Source organism: Theropithecus gelada, chromosome 2, assembly GCF_003255815.1.
Source record: "Theropithecus gelada isolate Dixy chromosome 2, Tgel_1.0, whole genome shotgun sequence".
Classification (NCBI taxonomy): domain Eukaryota; kingdom Metazoa; phylum Chordata; class Mammalia; order Primates; family Cercopithecidae; genus Theropithecus; species Theropithecus gelada.
The window spans coordinates 20,705,453-20,725,549 of NC_037669.1; the positions used below are offsets into that span (position 1 = coordinate 20,705,453).

The 20,097-nt window shown below is 39.0% G+C and overlaps 1 protein-coding gene across 1 annotated transcript in view; it reads left to right on the forward strand.

Annotated features, from left to right (window-relative positions):
• Nucleotides 1-20,097, forward strand: part of ADGRG7 (adhesion G protein-coupled receptor G7) — a 72,725-nt gene that overhangs the window by 10,318 nt on the left and 42,310 nt on the right. Inside the window, exons 2-10 of the mRNA XM_025375566.1 lie at nt 1,043-1,156; nt 2,154-2,258; nt 4,709-4,821; nt 7,118-7,267; nt 9,080-9,180; nt 15,056-15,195; nt 15,318-15,425; nt 17,732-17,895; nt 18,358-18,513. Of these exons, the coding sequence (XP_025231351.1) occupies nt 1,043-1,156; nt 2,154-2,258; nt 4,709-4,821; nt 7,118-7,267; nt 9,080-9,180; nt 15,056-15,195; nt 15,318-15,425; nt 17,732-17,895; nt 18,358-18,513 (1,151 nt within the window). The remainder of the gene's footprint in view (nt 1-1,042; nt 1,157-2,153; nt 2,259-4,708; nt 4,822-7,117; nt 7,268-9,079; nt 9,181-15,055; nt 15,196-15,317; nt 15,426-17,731; nt 17,896-18,357; nt 18,514-20,097) is intronic.

A 20,097-nucleotide genomic window follows, 5' to 3' on the forward strand; every position in this document is an offset into this window, starting at 1 on the left:
TTTGTTTTATGACCCCTGTAAGGTTCCTTCAAGATTAAATCTTCTTGGTTTGGTTTATAAAGTCCCTTCCAATCGAATCTATGTCCTGATGTTGTTCCACATAGAACCAATGCTAGATGTTAAACTCTTTTCTGTTCCTTAGACACATCAGAACTTTCCATGTTTTTGTGATTTTTGCACTTTGTGCCCTGCCTACTTGGGTCACCCATTTTCATCTGGCTTTTCAAGATGTAATTTTAAAATCCTGTCCACATACTATCTCTTCCCGGATCTTCTTGGCTGGGTTACCTCTGTCCTCAACCTCTCTCCTATGTGGTTTTTTTTTTTTTTTTTTTTTTTTTTTTTTTTGAGACGGAGTCTCGCTCAGTCGCCCAGGCTGGGGTGCAGTGGCCGGATCTCAGCTCACTGCAAGCTCCGCCTCCCGGGTTCATGCCGTTCTCCTGCCTCAGCCTCCCGTGTAGCTGGGACTACAGGCGCCCGCCACTGCGCCCAGCTAAGTTTTGTATTTTTAGTAGAGACGGGGTTTCACCGTGTTAGTCAGGATGGTCTCGATCTCCTGACCTCGTGATCCGCCCATGTCGGCCTCCCAAAGTGCTGGGATTACAGGCGTGAGCCACCACGCCCGGCCTCTCCTATGTGTTTTTACTGTACTTATAAGTCTCCAAGTTGACTCTATCTATCTATCTATCTATCTATCTATCTATCTATCTATCTGTCTATCTATCTATCTATGTATCTATCTACCTACCTACCTACTTACCATCTATATACTTTCTGATTTCTCAGGGGATTCTAATCTCCTTGGTCAAAGCATTATGTGTTTCAACTATGTCTTTTTGGTATCCATAGCATCTAGTAAGCATTGTACATCTGGTGCAGATTCTCAGTTTTTATTTTATTAATGATGATATTACAAAGAATATTTCTCAGCAATGATACTCAAAGCAGTGGTTTTACGTATAGAAATTAAGTGGCCACAGGCATGAAAGGAGAAATGATTCAGCCAGGTCATGACTGCTCTGTTATTTATTGTTTTTTTTAGGAATATCTGCTACCTCATCAAGCACCCCTACAGAGTTCTGCAGGAATGGTGGAACCTGGGAAAATGGCAGATGTGTTTGTACAGAAGAGTGGAAAGGACTGAGATGTACAATTGGTAAATTACTTGGGATAATGTTAAGGTGTAAGGTTTAGGTCACTCTTGTGTTAATAAGAATAGCAACAAAGCTTCTAGAAGCTTCAGTTAATGGTTACAGAAACAATGGGTGTAATGACGATGGCTTTAGGGTGTGTTTATCAGCTCAATAGTAAAAGATGAGTTTTCTTCGTGGGCAATTTATCAGTATATTCAATGAACCTTAACTGTTTCCTGACTACTAAGTTTTTCTGCAATCTCACAGCTGTGTTTCCTTCTGGCTGCAGTGACTAATCCAGGGCAATGAATGACATGATTCTCTCAGGTTCTTTCAATTGGTAATATGCCATAATACCCCATTTCAAATATCACCACTCTAATATATTTAACTTTTCTGAAATCAAGATGCATCTTCCTAAGAATATACTTATATTAAATTTTTATCTTTTCTTCCTTTACCTTGAAGAGTTATTATTAAGTTAGTGGTGTGATTTCAATCAATTGTGTCTCAGAATCAAAGTTCAAGGCCCTGTTTAAATTTGAGGTGTGCTTCTCGACACTGTATACTTCATGCTGTCTGCTTAGGGTTCAGAGCCCTAGATATCCACTGCTGTCATTTCCTATACTCCTACCAGTCAATATATCCCACAGACCCCATGAATTTGCCTTTTTGCTTTGCCCACATCCTCATGATACCGTTGGCCACTATAGGCTCTATATTTTTAGTTCTCAAGATTCCAACTAATCTGTTACAGTAGCCTAGCTCACATTCCCTCTCTACCCAGGTTTATATTGTGCACATTTTAACTGGAACCTGTATTCTAACATACTACTTATTCTAATGGCAATAACTTAACCAGATAGGAAAGTATAGAAGTTCCTCACAGGCCGGTGGGTTCTATAAGCCTTCTATTGCCTTTCAAATTTCACTGCGTAGGTTCTGACCTTTGACTTTTATCTGGTTTCAATTTTTTTAAAGTATGATTTATAATAAAGAATTTTTTCTCTTTTTTTACAGCTAATTTTTGTGAAAAGAGTACCTATATGGGTTTTACTTTTGCCAGAATCCCAGTGGGCAGATATGGACCATCCTTGCAAACATGTGGCAAGGGTACTCCAAATGGTATGTGTTTTCCCAAACATTTACTCTATTTACGCAGAAGAATTACTATGCTGCGTCATGCCTCTCATACCTCCAACTCGTGTTAGGTCCCTGAAGGGCATCAGGAAAGGTTTTGTGGAAGGACTTGACTCCCTTTCATGATGCTAATGTTCAAAACTTAAGGTAGTATCTCACAAAATCTTAAATTTCCCAAAAGTTTAATATGAATCCGTTGTTTGTGAATTCCTCTGAATCTTTCCTCAATTGGTTTATTTTTCCAGCTGTTGCTTTCTCCTGGAGTTTAATTAAATTGACATTTGCTCCTTTAGTTATATAATTAAAAAAAATTTCTAATCAGTCAAAATTATGGACTAATATCATATCTATTTTCAGATTTCATTTTTCCAGGTAGAGATGCATGGTTAAGTCTGTTTATAGTTGGTAGTCCTTCACCTTCTTGGTCATTTTAGTTGTCCATGTTGGAACATTCTCTAACTTCATTCTACTTTTCTTGACGTGACTACATTACTTGTATACAGGCATTCAGAGAGTGAAAGAGTAAATAGTATTTTCTGTTTCTAATATGGTCCCTGATAATATCCAAGATTTTAATGATTCATTTCAGTGCCACATTGGGTAATATCTACTGAGTGTAGGCTTTAGAAATTCCTAGATTCTATCCTGATAACAAGAGCCTATTATGCCGTTTAATTTTCCCTAATGTTTTACCTGTCCCTTGTTTGCCTTGACTTGCATCTGAGCAATCCTACTTCTCACATCATCCTGCAGTTAATTCGGTACTTCCTATGGGACTAGATATCTCAGGAATACAGCCAATTGTAAACCAATGACAAAAATGTTTGATAAAACTGCTGGCAATGGCCCTGAAGGGAATGTGACATTTTACTTAGATATTTATTTTTGTATGGGTCAGGGGAACTCTGAAACACTAAATAAATTAAATGAATTGCTCTTTTTAAATTGCTTTTTATCTTATTATTATGAGAAATTATGCAGATCTGTATTTGATTTGTGGAATTCAAATTGCTTCTGCCCATATACATCATTGTATTAGTCCATTCTTGCATTGCTATAAAGAAATACCTGAAATGCCATATCAGTCATGCTTACTCAAGTATTCATGATCCTACTCTCTCCATAAGTCCTCCTGAATTTTTTACTCGGAGCGTAAAAGGGGCTTCTGCCATGTTGACACTTACTATACATACTATATATACCATACTTTACTATATGGTATGCTATTGATACCTATTGTCTTGATTTTACATGTTTTGTGTGTCCTAAATATTTCATAATGGCTTATAAAACAGATACAACTTACAAAACATAACTGTGCTACTGAATTAGGAAGAGCAAAGGTGTCAGTCACATACCCTAAGAGTCATCACACTTGTTTAATATACATTAATTCTTTGGGACAAGAGACTCAACATTTTTTATTTGGTTGTTAATTTTTCTTTTCTGAGCACCTATTAGGAAAACATGTTTATAATATTTACTATCAAATTTCAGATTGAGCCTATAATTTTACAGATTTAGATTCTAACTGTTGGCAATTTTGTTTTTAGTTTTATATTAATAATTACTTCTAATTACTCAATATTATATACCAAATGATCAAAATACTTTTCAATGATTTTTGAGTGGGGATATTTACACTTTTAGGTAACATTGAGGAAGAGATGCATCTGACATGTGTCCACTTAAAAGTTATTTATAGCCCATAAATACGTTAGAAATTTTCATTATGTCATGGTGTAGAGGTGAAGCCATCATATAAATTAAGAGTGACTCCAACTTTGTGCTTTACATGTTGTTGAAGCAATCTCTAATTTCAGTGTTTCTAGTTGTTGTCCCAAGAAGGAGCTGCCCAAAGCTGGTCCTGAGGAAAAGTCTACCTTTTGGTCAGCTGTCCCTCTAATTATTTTCTATAGCAACTACTTAAGTATTAACTACCAGAAGGCAGTGAGGTAGGGAGGCTGACGTGACAATCCTAGGAAATAAACCAATGACCCAGTAAACATTTATTGAGAGGCAACCAAACATCTAATAAATACAATAGAATATAGCAGAACTCTTTGCCTTTCAGCTGTTATCCAGATTTGCATAAAGCAGTCAAGATCAACATATAATTCAATATCTATTAGGAATTTTTCCTATTGTTTCTAGTCTCTCAGCCTAGTATTCTGTCATCATATCCACTTGAAAGCCATTATGTGCCTTATTGTTGAAAGGTAAATCTTCCTTGAAGACGTCAAAGAAAGGAAATAGTCAACTGGTCTTTTGAAGTCCAGATTCAAAAATCCAGACAATAAGTGGTATCTGCCTAAAAATAATATGCAATAATTTTTAATAAATAACTTGTAATAAAAATTAGTTATTGCCTAAAAATAATACGCAATAATTTTAATAAATAATTATTTTTAATAAAAAATTTCTTTTTATTAAAGCAGGCAATCCAATGGCAGTCCGGCTGTGCAGTCTCTCTCCATATGGAGAGATAGAATTACAAAATGTGACAATAGGAAATTGCAATGAAAATCTGGAAACCCTGGAGGAGCAGGTATGCCATATGACTCACTGACGGGCAACTGGAAGAAGTTCTGATTCCGTGCAGTTTCTGTTCTTCAGATACCTGATGGTCAAATCAATGCTTTTAAAACTCTCAAATTAGAAATAACAAAAACTAGTGACTAAAGCCACTCTTATTTATTTATTTATTTATTTTGAGACCTAGTTTTGCTTGTGTCACCCAGGCTGGAGTTCAATGGCACCGTCTCAGCTCACTGCAACCTCTGCCTCCCAGGTTGAATGAAGCAATCCTTCTGCGTCAGCTTCCCGAGCAAGCTGGTGGCAAGATTACACATGCCACCATGCCCGACTAATTTTTGTATTTTTAGTCGAGACGGGATTTCACTGTGTTGGCTAGGCTGGTCTCGAACTCCTGACCGCAGGTGATCCGCTTGCCTCGGCCTCCCAAAGTGCTAGGATTACAGGCATAGTAAGCCACTGCACCCGGCCGCCGCTCTTATTTTTAAAAGTTGACATCTGTTTGTGAAAAAGGACAGTTGGTTCATCAAATTTCAGCAAACGATAGTCAATAGCACATTGAAAACGGCTTCATCTTTGTAGATCAGTGAAGTTTTGACTGGATATAGATCCCTGACATTTGAGACCAAAGGAAAGCCTCTTGATGGTGTAATTGGACCAGAATGAAGAGAAAGAAACTATAATCAAAGATCCTTTGAAACAGGAAACTCCAAACCTGATGCGGGTCTCAGGGCAGTATCTATGAGCAGGTGAAACAGAAAGTACATCTAACTAGATGTTTTTTTCATGCAGATTAAATTATTTTGACTGAAGTTGTACCCAAATGCACATGCATGGAAGAGCTAACACTAGGGGACAAGCAAGGGGAGGAAGAGGAGACCAACCTTTATGTACAGCCTTTCATGTGCCTGGCATGTTGCATATGTTATCACATTTAATCCTTATAAAACTTCTGTGAGTTGAATGTTATTCCCATATTGTAAATAATTATAGCCAATAACACTTACTAATTGTTGAGCACCTACTGCATGCCAAATATTGTGCCAAATATTTAATGTATTCATTAATCATATTTAATTTTTATAACTCCATAGATAGGTATTAATGTACGCATTTTACAGATGAGGAAAATGTGGTTCTGAGAGGTGAAGCATTTTGTCTAGTGACCACAGACAGAAAGTGATAGAGCTGTTCTTTATTTAAAAGTTCACATTGTACTACTACCTTGGCTCCCTAATCACAGATGGGCAGGGTAGCGTTTGGGTGGGGACAGGAGATGGAGAATGGAGGTAGCTGCCAATCCCACAAGTTGTGCCAACCCACAGACTGAGGAAAGATGCTAAATTTGGAATCTGACAAACCAGAGTTTGGTTTTTAGCTCTGCCACGTCTAAGCTGTGAGAAACTTGGTTGAGCTCCCTAACTTCTCTTGAAGGTGCACAACTCACAAAGTTGTTTTGCTTATTAAATGTGATAACACCTGTAAACATCTAACAGAGTGCCTAGCACATAGCAGGATCTAGCAATTGAATTGGAGTTATTTGTTTCTGTCTACTGATTGGATATTGTTTCTGACACTTACCCAAGTGTGAATAGCCTGTAACATTGGTATAATTTGTGAAATGATGCTGCCATCTAGTGAAAACCAAGACACACACACACACGCGCGTGTGCACACACGGACACCCAGCTTCACCAATGACAATATGGATTGGCATGTTTTAGCCCCACAACACAGAGTCCTGGGGCTAACTGGCACCTAGAGAGGTCGTCTTGGCCAGTGCTTCCCAAACTACCAGTGCTGAAAAGCCAGTTAAAAAAATTTTGAACCCATTGCACAACAATAATTTTGTGAAATACAATAAAAATAAATTACTAGAAAAATGAAATGAAAAATATGCATAAAATGCAAACCAAAATTTTAGAACTATTAGATTCAACAGCAAAAAATTGCTACATACATTTCTGACCAATTACTTTCAGTTTCTGTGCTTATCTCTCTATGACCTTCGTAACACACAGTGAACCAGTGCTGGCCCGTGGATACACTCTAGTAGTTCCAATCTAGCTAAGGCAGCCCCTTATAGTTAATCAATCCTGTCAAACAGGAAAGGCTGGGAAAACCACTGGCCTGCATGTACTTTGTCCTTTACACAAGGAAAGATGCAAACGTGGAAAACTGAGTGAACATGATGTTCAGGAGATTGAGGCTCAGCTAAATTCCAACTTATTTACCTGCAGTTGCTTACAAAGTATTTGGACATACTTGTGTAAAGCTAGGGTTTTTTTTTTCCTGGTTTTTAAAAACAGGTAAAGGATGTCACAGCACCGCTTAATAACATTTCTTCTGAAGTCCAGATTTTAACATCTGATGCCAATAAATTAACTGCTGAGAACATCAGTAGTGCTACGCGAGTGGTTGGACAGATCTTCAATACTTCCAGAAATGCTTCACCTGAGGTAAAATTCACAAAGGTTTTTTTTTTCTTTTTCTTTTTTTTTTTTAGAGGGGGTGTTGGGAAAGAAAGAGAGATGTCCTGAACTACACTCCTTATTCCACAATATGGATTTGAGCATGGTTTAGGTTGCTTAAAGGTATTTTGCATAGCACTCCTGAGAGGTGCTCAAAGATACATATAAAAAAAGGGCCTCTTGTCCAAATATTTTCTTTTAGGATATTCATAATGATCATTATCGTGTTGTCTTTTTTTTTTGAGACAGAGTCTCATTCTGTCACCCAGACTGGAGTGCAGTGGCACAATCTCAGGTCACTGCAACCTCTGCTTCCCAGGTTCAAGGGTTCAAGTGATTCTCAGGTCTCAGCCTCTCAAGCAGCTGGGGCTACAGGCACACACCACCACACCTGGCTATCATGTTAAGTCTTTTAGGAAGTCCTGGAATGCATAAGTCTACTTCACCTTATGAATATGTTTACCAACTACATTTGACTTTACCATCCCTAGTGCATTCCAAGTAAATAATGTTTCAAGAACTTACTTTGGAACATGTGGTTTTAAACTGCGATGCATTTCTATTAAGAATATTTACATTTTAGTCTTGGCTTTCTGAAAACTTTAAGCCTAGTTTACATTCCTGATATTTTAACCTGCTAAACCCTGGTACTTGAAAACAAGTATACTCAACATTTACTAATTGGTATAGCTGGATAGTGGTCAAACAGGGCTACAAACCACAAGTATGGACTCAACCTGGGTACAACTTGAATATCCACATGCCCTGAAAATAGCTACTCCTTTCTTCCATTCCCTTGAAATGTTTTATTTCAGAAAAAAATATTTTTGAAGTATTTTTCCTGCTGAAAAGTAAGTGGGATTCGAGTTAATAAAAATGGAATTGAGTGGCCGGGCGTGGTGGCTCAAGCCTGTAATCCCAGCACTTTGGGAGGCCGAGACGGGCGGATCACGAGGTCAGGAGACCGAGACCATCCTGGCTGACCCGGTAAAACCCCGTCTCTACTAAAAAAAAAATACAAAAAACTAGCCAGGCGTGGTGGCGGGCGCCTGTAGTCCCAGCTACTCGGGAGGCTGAGGCAGGAGAAGGACGGGAACCCGGGAGGCGGAGCTTGCAGTGAGCAAAGATCGCACCACTGCACTCCAGCCTGGACAACAGAGCGAGACTCCGTCTCAAAAAAAAGAAAAAGGAATTGAAAGGAAAATATTGACCTCCAAATGTAGAATTAATGGAAGGATTAACCAGTAGGCAGGAGGGCTTCAACACTCCCAAAGAGGGAAGTTAAATAGTAATCAAACACCAAAAGATCATCTCTCTGACACACTCCTGAGTTATTGATTGAAAGAAGACTACAAATTATTTTACTAAGTCTAATAGTTACACTAAGTCTAATAGGCATACTAAGTATAACTTAGTTATGCTAAGTATTATGAGCTGTAATTTTTAACAACCAGAATACTGCAGTCTTCTTATTTTGTTTCTGCTTTTGTATCCAAGTATTTGATTTTGTGTTCTTGGAGTTTGGTGGGGATTCTGTGAAAGATCTTGCTATGAGGTCGAATTCAGAGACTTAAACCTCCTAATTCACTACCTTAATTTATATTTTCACTTTGCCCTATCTTGATTCTCTTGGTCATCTTATGTGGATCAAATAATAAACCTTTAATTTTGTAAAATGCTTGCCACTACATTATCATATCAGTGATGCCACTTGCTACTGTAATGATTCACAATGATAATGATGGTGATGATAACGTATGATATATGCTTCTCTGATGATCAGTATCTTCTCCTTGGCAGGCAAAGAAAATTGCCGTAGTAACAGTGAGTCAACTCCTAGATGCCAGTGGAGATGCTTTTCAAGAAGCTGCTGCTACTGCTAATAATGATGCCCTTACAACGTAAGCACAAATTCAATTTGGAAAGAAAACTTGACTAAGTGCTGTTTACTTTCCTAGGCCAAAGTATTTCTCTCATGGATGCAGTAACTGATTCCTCTGGAATGTAGATAAGAGCTGTGACTTTTCACTTGACCTTCAGTTACTAGATGGAGTGGTATATGTTACCTCCTGCATCCAGGGGTGCTGGCCATGGCCTGGGAGATAGGGAGTAACTGGGCTGATTTAGATTAGAACTTGTTTTCCTCACCTTAGTTTGGCATGACCAAGGGGCAACTTCCATGCATGGCAAGACCTCTTCCAACTTCTTTTGCAACATGTAGAGCTACAGAGAACAGCTCACTTTGCAGGACATACTGCCATCCCCCAAGCTGCACCTCACTTCTCTCTTTCCAAGGCCCTGGTGTGTTTTGATTATTCTCCTTAGCTTTCCCGATGATGTTTTCTTGACCCCTTTGTGGGACTTGTGAGAGGGGTGCCCCATTGACTCAGCCCACTCCACTCAACCCCTTGTGGGAGGGAATGTGTAGATGAGCAAGTGTAGGAATCAGCCAGTCACTTCTCCACTGGCAGGAGCAAACTCTCTGCAGGCCCCAGGGCAGCATCCAGGTGGGGTGCCTGCAACCCTAAGGCCCCAGAGGGCATGTTACAATGCTCTGTTAACTCCACCATCCATGGACAGCATTGCATTATCAGCCCAGTGGGCCCTTTGCCTTGTCACATGGGGTGGCTGCTCTCTGCCAGTGAGGGCGAAGGGCCAGTGTAACAGACTTTTTGGGTACCTGCACTTGGGGGTCCCAAATTCTTGTCCAGTGCCCAAGAAGAATTAGGTCACATGGACAAATTGAAGGATGGTGAATGCAGAGAATTTTATTAAGTGATGAGGGCAGCTCTCAGTGGAGAGGGGAGCTGGAAAGCATGTGAGAAGGACAGGATGCTCTCCCCTGAAGTCAAGTCACCTCTCAGCCTCTCTCTTCTGAAGTCAGGTTGCCTCTCACTGTCTCTGAAGTCAAGTCACCTCTTCCTGACGTCCAGCCACTTCTCTTCTCTACCAGCTGAGTCTGGGGTCTTTATAGGCACAGGATGGGGGAGTAGGGCAGGCTGTGGTTTTGGAAAAGGCAATATTTGATTGGTAAAAATACATTATTCAGAAAGAACCAACCAGTGGGAGAGAGTGGGTAAACAGGGATTGAAGTTCTCACTTTGGGTTTCAGACCAGTTTTGGCTTGAAGGTTTCCCCCTGGGATCCACCCCTTTCTGCTTAGAGTTTCTCTGCCTCCTCCTTTTCCGACCAACACTACATTGAAAAAAAAAAGAATTCCACCTGCTTTCTCTCCTTTCTCCTCCTCTTTTCTGGATTACTGTTGATTGAACATTTGTATTAAAACTCATATACTTTATTCATAGAGACCCCTTATTGGCATTCACTCTATTTTTACCTTATGTACAGTTGTCAAAACCCTTTTAAAACTTACATCAGCATGCATGCTTTTGTAGAAAAATAAGAAAATATGTAGCTTAGCAAAATTCAAAAAATGATCTTACCTTTATTACCCTGTTGGCGTATATTCCAGGTTTTTTCCCTCTGTTTCTCTGTGTGTGTGTGTTTGTGTGTGTGTATGTATGTATATGTATATTACATACTATATTGATTCATAACTTGCTTTTGTCACTTAATACCTTACAAACTTTTTTCTATAAACATCTTTTATATAAATATCTATACATCTACATCATAATTTTAGATTACTGCATTATATGAGCAAACTTTCATCGAACCAGTTATCTGTTCAGCAGCTAGACATTTACATTGCTGGGAGTCTTTTAATGTTCTAAGTAATTAGCATTCTGGTACATAATCTTTATTTACACGACCCATTATTTCCTCAGGAGAAATTCCTAGAAGTAGTTCTTAGTTTTCTGATGATTACGACCAGTACCTACTAGTGTTGAATTTTCAAAGTAGAAAAAGCGCAAAGGCACAAAATAGAGCATTCAAAGATTGTAATTCTGAGAGGTGGTGGTAGAGGTTGAGTGAACAGTTTTACTAGCATACTTTGTGACTTCAGATTTCAATAGGAGTCTGGGCCCTTCTCATGGAGAATGTGGATGTCTCTCATTTTTCTTGACATATGAGAAGGAAGTGGCCATGGGGTCCAGAGTCTATGTTCAGTGAACAGAGAGGCCAAGAGCCAGAATGGGCTCCCTTCACAGCTGAAAGCTTTGTGTTTGCAGAGTCTTGCTAGAGGGGAGGAATGAATGTTTTTGGTGAGAAAGCTGAGAAAAGAGAAGTTGTGGGATTTGAACATCACAGGTCACAAAGCAGATAGGAACATTTTCCTAAAAATAAACAATTTTACTGGCTTAATATATAAAGGAAAATACAATTTTGTGTGATTTATATGCAATATCCAAATAGTTTTAAAGGAGATCGTTAGAGGATAAATAAAATTTTAAAGTATAGGATATATTGAACTATAAAATGGTGCAAGCATGCTCAATTCCTCCTTTTATCACTCTGAATTTCTAGTCCAATTATTTTCTAATAATATTCTATCAGTTTATCCTCTACCAGCGTGATCTTTTGCATAAGCTCTTGTGGACTCAGATCCTTCCTTCATTCACTTAGATAAGGCTTCCTCCTCTGCCTCTAGCCCCAAGGTCAGGTCACCAACCCTTTAGCTCTCTTTAGGAGAACACTCTTGATGAGCTGCCAACAGAGATCATCTCTCCCCAAGAAGAAAATTAAGTGTTGTTCAGGACAACACTTGATTTCCAAACTCTATCTTCTGAACCTAGGCCAGATGCTGGGTTCCCTGACAGACATCAGGCCTTAGTCATCCATTTCACTTTGACTTCTTCCTTCTTTCATTCCAGTTTTCTCTTGGTGTCTCTCAGTAGCTCCCTTTCTATAGCATAGGGAGAAGTGGAGAGGGTGAGACTAAAAGGGAGGAGAGTGACAGGGCAGAAAGACTCTACCCCAGCCTCAGCCATCTCAAGTTGTCAAAGAGAAGGTCTCTAGTGCCCATTCTCTTTTTCTAAATTGAGTAGAGGCAGAATGTCTATGTGGGCAGAGCTCTGGGGGTGTAGGGTTTCTGCTAGTGAGGGCATCATAGTACAATCAAGTTTAGGACTTCATCTCACAATTCTTTTCCTTTTTTTGAGATGGAGTCTTGCTCTGTCACCCAGGCTGGAGTACAGTGGCACGATCTCAGCTCACCGCAACCTCTGCCTCCCAGGTTCAAGCGATTCTCCTGTCTCAGCCTCCCTAGTAGCTGGGATTACAGGCATGCACCGCCAAGCCCAGCTAATTTTGTAGTTTTAGTAGTTTAGTAGAGACAGGGTTTCACCATGTTGATCAGGCTAATCTCGAACTCCTAGCTTCAAATGATCCACCCACCTTGGCCTCCCAGGCTGTTGGGGTTATAGGCATAAGCCACCGCGACTGGCTGACCTCATCATTGTAGACACTGGTTGCAAAGTCTGATCTGTAACCTTAGACCTTTGATCTCATATTGAAAGTCATAATTACCCTGGTTTATCTGACTTTGGGAATGCAAAATGCCTCCCTAGCACTGACCACCTGTACATTTACATTTCACTTTTCTTTTTGTATTTCTCTTCCGGCTAGCCTGGCACCCACTCAGATTATCTTGACCAAATAGAGATTTATTATAAATGGGAATATGGGATCTCATGGAGGTCCAAGAACTGGATCATAATATAGTAGGCCTTGTCAACCCAAAACAATCAAAAAGGTCAGAATCTAGTTTAAAGAGAGTTCATTCAATTGCAAAGTTTAAGGACAACTACCTGGGAAGCACAAATTCCAGAAAATGAAAGTCAGTGTTTTGAAGTATATAAGTTTGGGATCATTTATATAAACAAAGTTTAGGGAAGCTTAACAGAGTTTTAATGTCTTTCTGTATAAGGCTTGATGGATGGTTATAGCGATCTGATTAACTGAGGTGGTCTTTTTCTTTTGGGAAAGGTGTATTTAACATTCCACACTGAAGATGTAACAATTACACTGAAGACCTAACAATCATGAGCCAACTGGTCTGAGTTAGGTACAGGACAAAAAAGGAGGCAATTAATCTGTAACATAGATCAGTCATTAGAAAGGGGAAAGGTCAGGCCTCTCCGAGTCACTGACAGAACAAGAACAGTGAGGAAGAGAGTTAATCTATAATCTAATAAGCAGAAGTTGCAAACATGCTACACGTGATTCAGTCTCCAGGGCTTAACTTCCTTTTTGACGTAATAAATTGAGAGGGTCTTGAAATTTTATTTTCTTTTATTGCCGTATGGACCCTGGAGCAGGAAGATGACTGAGGATCCAAGGCAGCTTTGGAAGCCTTAGTAGAGAAGTTTACAGGTCTTTTTTTATTTTCAACAGGAAGAATTAGCCTCTTATTTTTAATTTGTGTTTTTTTTTTTCTTACGATATAATGACCTCTCTGGCTCCCTCTACACTATGACTTTCCTGATATAACTACAGCACTAATCAAAAAAAATCTTGTGTCTGAGAATTTGATGACTTATTTTTGTCAGTTGTGCCAGGTGGATGACCACTTTCTGGATTGGCTTCTCCGGGGCAGGTGCCCATCTGTAATCTTATCAGTTATGATAAGAGGAGGAAAGAATTACAAGAAACAAAAAAAATGACCTTACAAGTAGCTGTGGTTAGAGCAACCCTGTAAAAGTGGGAACATGAAAAACACCTCCTGTATATCTACCACGTCTTCCTTTTAGCTTGCAAATGCCTGAGGGAGCAGCTGCTGGAACTCCCACTGTTCCACAGAGTGCTGACCTCTAAGTAGATACTCAACAGATACTGTTGGGGAGAATGATATTCTTAGCAGGTTGGAGTTTTGTTAGGTATTCCTCCCATTGAAAGCAGCTCTGGGGTATGTGTGAATTGCTGAAAATGGTTTTATAAAAGGAAAACATTTCAATCAGAGGATCTAACCTGAATGTTTCCATACGAATGATGATTACATTCTCTTTATCAAGCAATCCTCAATTATTGTAAACTTTCTCTTTATCTCATTTGGAGGTAGAGAAAAGATATGTTAGTGTCAGAAATAAAGATTTGGCATATAGAACAACTACATTTTGATGAAATCGTTTCATTTCTGGAAAAACTAGACTGATTATTTTACATACAGAGGTTTTGTTTGGTCAAGTACAGAAATAGTTCAAATATATGGGAAACAAGAAAAAGGAAAGGTCTTATGACTTTTCTTTGGAGAATGCCAAATCGACAGGTTGCTGCTACTCCCTCCCACCTTCCATCTAATCTATCTGTGAACTTAGCCAAAGTAGAAAAGAACATTGTAAAAACCTTCAGGGTCTAGTTCAGAGCTGAGGCAACGAGCTCAGAGTTCTGCTCTTTGTTGGTTCCATCTAAACTGTCACCTCAGGAACGAACAACTTACAAAACATGCTTTGGATCCTAAGGGATTTCGGTGAGAGGAAGAAGATGAATAAATGGAAATGGATTCTCACCACTGGAGAAAAAATTAGAAATGCATTCCTTGCCAGTGGTGGGTGGCAACACCATCCTTCTATGTGAGGAGCATCATAATAAAGACTATTTCTTTAGGGAATTCTATAATTCTTGAGTTCTCCTTTTTGCTGTCTATGCTCAAAGGGTAGCCTTCCATGAGGACGGTCCACCCAAACTGTCTTATTTAAGTACATGTAATGCAACACAACTCTAGAAAAGAAAACCAATTATTCTGAGGCAATTGTTAATGCTGTCATGACCACACGATTCTATGCTCATGTTTTTCTGCTGTAGTATAAGACAGAACACATACCTTTCATTTTATGACAAAATCTTGAGTATTAAGTTGTGTTTTATTATATGCAGGCTTATTGAGCAAATGGAGACTTATTCCTTGTCTTTGGGTAATGAATCAGTGGTGGAACCTAACATAGCAATACAGTCAGCAAATTTCTCTTCAAAAGATGCTGTGGGGCCTTTAAATGTTCGCTTCTCTGTACAGAAAGGTGAGCTGTTAATCTTATTTGCTTGTAACAGTAAAGAGCATTCTGCTACCGATGATGAATAATAATGCTCTACTCACCATAATGTAGACTTTTACAATTCTACTCTTTCCCTTCTCATATAGGAGCTAGCAGTTCTCTACTTTCTGGTTCAACATTTATACATACAAATGTGGATGGCCTTAACCCAGATGGACAGACTGAACTTCAGGTCTTGCTTAATATGACGAAAAGTAGGTCTCAAACTTTGTGACATTTTAAAAATTGGACTCGAATTCATGGAACTAATAACTTCTAATTTACTGAAGGAGAAATAATGTCTACTTAGTTTCATACTGAGTAATTTGCATTTGAGTATGTGTGAGCTCTGACATGTTATGGTAATCTCAACTCTACTATTCTAAGTCAAAAAGATAATTTCTTTGTTTTTTCTTTTTTCAAAAGCCTTTTGGAAGGTAGCAGAATTGAAATGTTCAGGCCATGTACACAAATATGTTTTCCTACAAAAATCTTGCTAAGGTGGTTCTGTTTTACACTTACACATTTAAAACATGTTCAGTCACAAGCTCTGACCAAGTTTACTAGTGGCATGACACTGTCAGGCTCAGATGCACCCTGCACACCTGACCCTGGAGAAGTCCATGTAATTGGCACAGTCATCATGTAGTAGTATCAATTTTAGGTTATCTCCTCTCTATGGTGCCCACCGTGTGCTCACTATTATCCTGCATCTAACTTTTCAGAAATTCTTATAAGTAACTTGAAGTGGTTGTATTTTTCAAAGTCTAAAAAAAGATAAGTAAATCAAACACACACATTTACTTTTCGTTTCTCCCCAAACAAAAAAACCCAATGCCAGAAAGTGTATGTGTTAGATAGAATAAATGTATGACAGCAGTGAAAAAGAAGAGAGTATTATTCGTGAATCTGGCACTCTGGAATTTGCTCTCATTTGCTTTGGCCACATGCTTTGTGATGGTAAAGACTAAATCTAAGTCTTCTATGTTCTTGTGCCTTTTTTCTTTTAATTTAAAAATACTTCATGCATACGGAAAAGTACAGAAAGTAATGTGAGGAGTACCTATGTAACTACCAGCCAGGTAAACGAATGTCAGTTTTTCCTATATTTGCTTCAGATCTCTTTAAAAAAGAGAGAGACGATATTACAGTTGCACCTGAAGCCCTCTACCTCACAAATCACTGCAGCCTCAACTTCCCAGGAGGAAGCAATCCTCCAGCCTCAGCCTCCCAAGTAGGTAGGACTATATAGGTACGCCCTGCTAATTAAAAAAAAAAAAAATTAAATTTTTTTGTAGAGACAGAATCTCGCTATGTTGCTCAGGCTGGTCTCAAACTCTTGGCTCAGGTGATCCTCCTGCCTCAACCTCTTAAAGTGTTGGGATTATAGCCATAAGCCACTGTGCCTAGTCTCATTCTTTTATTTTTAAATAAAGAAAACAAAAAAACCTTGCTCTACTTTTAGTGTTAACTTTTCATTTAGTGTCCAGGAGAAACAATCTGGTGATGTCAATGTACTGTGAACAAAAGCCAGCGACCCATCCCTTTGTCTCCAGGTGGAGGCTCCAACAACTGCCACAGAGGAGGACAATCTGGGGGCGGTCGGGGCCTTGCCTGTCTCCCTCTCAAATCAGATGACTGAATACTCTGGTCTCACACCACAACATTTTCCTTTTATCACTTGTGAAAGACAACAGAGTTTAGGAAATTCATTCAGTTAAAATACATACTGTTGATGCTTCTGCTGTTTTAAATATGCCAACAGTTGTCTAAAGTGTCAGGAGGCAGTCCTGGTTCTCTGACTGCTGCCGCCAACGGGCTGGGTGCAAAACCCTCCACAGCAGCGATGGTCTTTCAGGATCTTTGATGAGCAGCTGATTCCTTTTTCCAATGTCCAGACGATGTTTCACAGTAGCATGCTAGCCTTGGGAGAAGCCCATGATTGTCATGACACAGCAGGGGACAATAGTTGAAGAGATGGTGAAGAGTGCCTGCCTCAAAAACTCCACAGAAAAAGTGACTTGAGCTCCTTGCTCCGTGACTTAACACCACTCGTCCCCTTTGAACAGGAGACCGACCTCATCTGGGCTCAGCCATCCTGGTGTCCCAGCTTTGCTATTTCCTGTCTCATATTTTGTCATTGCAGGAGGCAACATGGGCTGGGGCTGCCCATTGGTCATGTTCACTCTCTCCATCTCTCATGTATAAAGCAAGACGTTTACTTTATACATGAGATCCTTGCAATACCTTTTTGAGGTGGATTAGGCAGAAATTCTCATTCCTATGTAGAAGGTAAGGAAACTGAAGCTCAGAAAGAAAAATTAATATGGTGGAATGGCCCACCATGGGTTATATGTATTACTTACATATTGCAATTAAGTAAAGTTTCAACCAGTAAACCATTTTTGCTGTACTTTACTAAAATATTAAGCAGCCATGCACTTCTACAACAATGTGAGATATTGTTTTTTGTTTACCCTACAGTTCACTTATTGATCTTAATGTCTTTTTCTCCCTATAGGTAACAGCAAGGCATGTGGCTTTGTAGTTTATCAAAATGACAAGCTTTTCCAATCAAAAACTTTTACAGCTAAATCAAATTTTAGTCAAAAAATTATCTCAAGCAAAACTGATGAAAATGAGCAAGATCAGAGTGCTTCTGTTGACATGGTCTTTAGTCCAAGGGTGAGTTTTTCATTGCAGATACAAGAAAAAAAGTGTCCTCATGCTTTCTGTCTTTCTGATGGTGGCAGCTGAGACTGAGTAGAGTAATACAGGGGAAGAAGAGAATAGGAGCAAAGGGCGGGAGTTTCCATGAACAGAAATAATAAAAATTCAGACCAATCTTGAATACCAAAAGCAGGGATATTTTGAATAAAAGAAATCTACAGCAAAACTCTTCAAAAGATTCTTTGATGTATCCATTTAAATATTCCTCCCAATCATATCTTTTGTCAAACTAATTAAATGCAAAGTTAGCTAATTTAAATTTTATCTCCTTTTTTCCCTCTCCTTAATCATAATGAATGTGCTAATGCTTAGTATATATTTAATTCATTTCTCAGATGACTGTCTTACACTACTTGATTTTTTTAGCCCAATTAAGCATTTAGAAATAGTAATTGTAATTGTCTTGTCAATTCACAGTACAACCAAAGAGAATTTCAACTCTATTCCTATGCCTGCGTCTATTGGAATTTGTCAACAAGGGACTGGGACACGTATGGCTGTCAAAAACACAAGGGCACTGATGGATTCCTGCGCTGCCACTGCAACCATACTACTAATTTTGCTGTATTAATGGTAAGGATGTACATAGCAATCTCTTTCCGGATGACAATTTTCCTTACACACAATTCTAGTATGTGCTCCTTGGAGATAACTTTGGGATTTAATTTACATAGATTCTCAACTCAGATAAAATAGAAAAACAGGAAATAAAATGATAGGACTAAAGGCTGGGTGTGGTGGCTTACCTCTGTAACCCCATCACTTTGGGAGGCCGAAGCAGGAATATCACGAGGTCAGGAGTTCGAGACCAGCCTGACCAACATGGTGAAACTCCATCTCTAGTAAAAATACAAAAATCAGCTGGGCGTGGTGGTGCACGCCTGTAATCCCAGCTACTGGGGAGGCTGAGGCAGGAGAATTGCTTGAACCTGGGAGACAGAGGTTGCAGTGAGCCGAGATCATACCATTGCACTCCAGCCTGGGCGACAGAGTGAAACTCTGTCTCGAAAACAAAACAAAACAAACCAAAAAATAGGACTAAGGTAAAGGCGAGTAGAATAGAACTTTTTGCTATGTGGTCTTAGGATAGACAGGTCAGCACTATGTATTTGATCATGGGAAGGGAGCCCATGTGCGGAAGAAAAGCTGGTGGACTCCATTCAACTAACTCACATGTTCTGAAGCGTAAACTTGTTATAGCCAGAGGTAAAGCTGTATAGCTGTGTGTCGGAGACAGGTTCAATATTTCCTTAGCTATATGTGGACAGTTTAAATCATTACCCAAAGCTTTTCCCATTGAAATTGCTCAAGTTACTAAGTCTTTGCTAGAAGATATAAAAGAAAAAACTCTTTAATTCCTTCAATTTGTCCCCTAGTTTCTCCAGGTATTCTTTAATTCTTTTACTCTAAAGCTATACTGTGCAAGCAACTGATAATACTTAGCGCTGGTGTGCAGCTGTGCTTGCATCTCTCAAGGTTCTTGTGCTGAACTTTGTAAGAAGAGGGGCTTCTGTATGTTCTATTTCCAGAAATCTGTTATTCTGGTGAAACAAAGAAAATGTTAGTTTATATACTTGATGGAATGTTTTTTATACACAATGGAATGGGGAGTTATAGAGAGTGTTCTTCTCCTTAGTAAGGGACTATTAATGTTATGAATCTCCCAAGGAGAAGCAGATGTTTTCATTTCCCAGTAGCTATAATACAGCCATATTTGGGAAGCCAGTGGAGACTGGTGGAACATACTTGTATAGCTTGCATTATCAAAGCATAGAACCTTGCTTTTTAAAACTTTTTGAGATAACTGTAGTTTTCTCATTTTAATTATAAAACCTCTCTTATTTTAATTCACATGGATTATTTCTATTCTAACGTGTATTACAGAGAGGTCTGCTCTCTCAATCAGGAGATACAGGAGAAAAATTTAACTTTTTGATATCTTAAAGTCATAGGATCATTGATTAGCTATGTAAAGCTCAGGTTGCTATACATGTTAAATGATACAGTTTACTACAGTTATCTATTCCCTTTCTTGAGGTTAGGCTTTCAGCTATGTCTTCTCACTAGTATCTGACTGCCTCAATGCCTATGTACCTACATTTGTAATTTTTTTTTTTTAAATGGCTGATTCAAATTGCCTGTGAAGTAAGAGCAAAT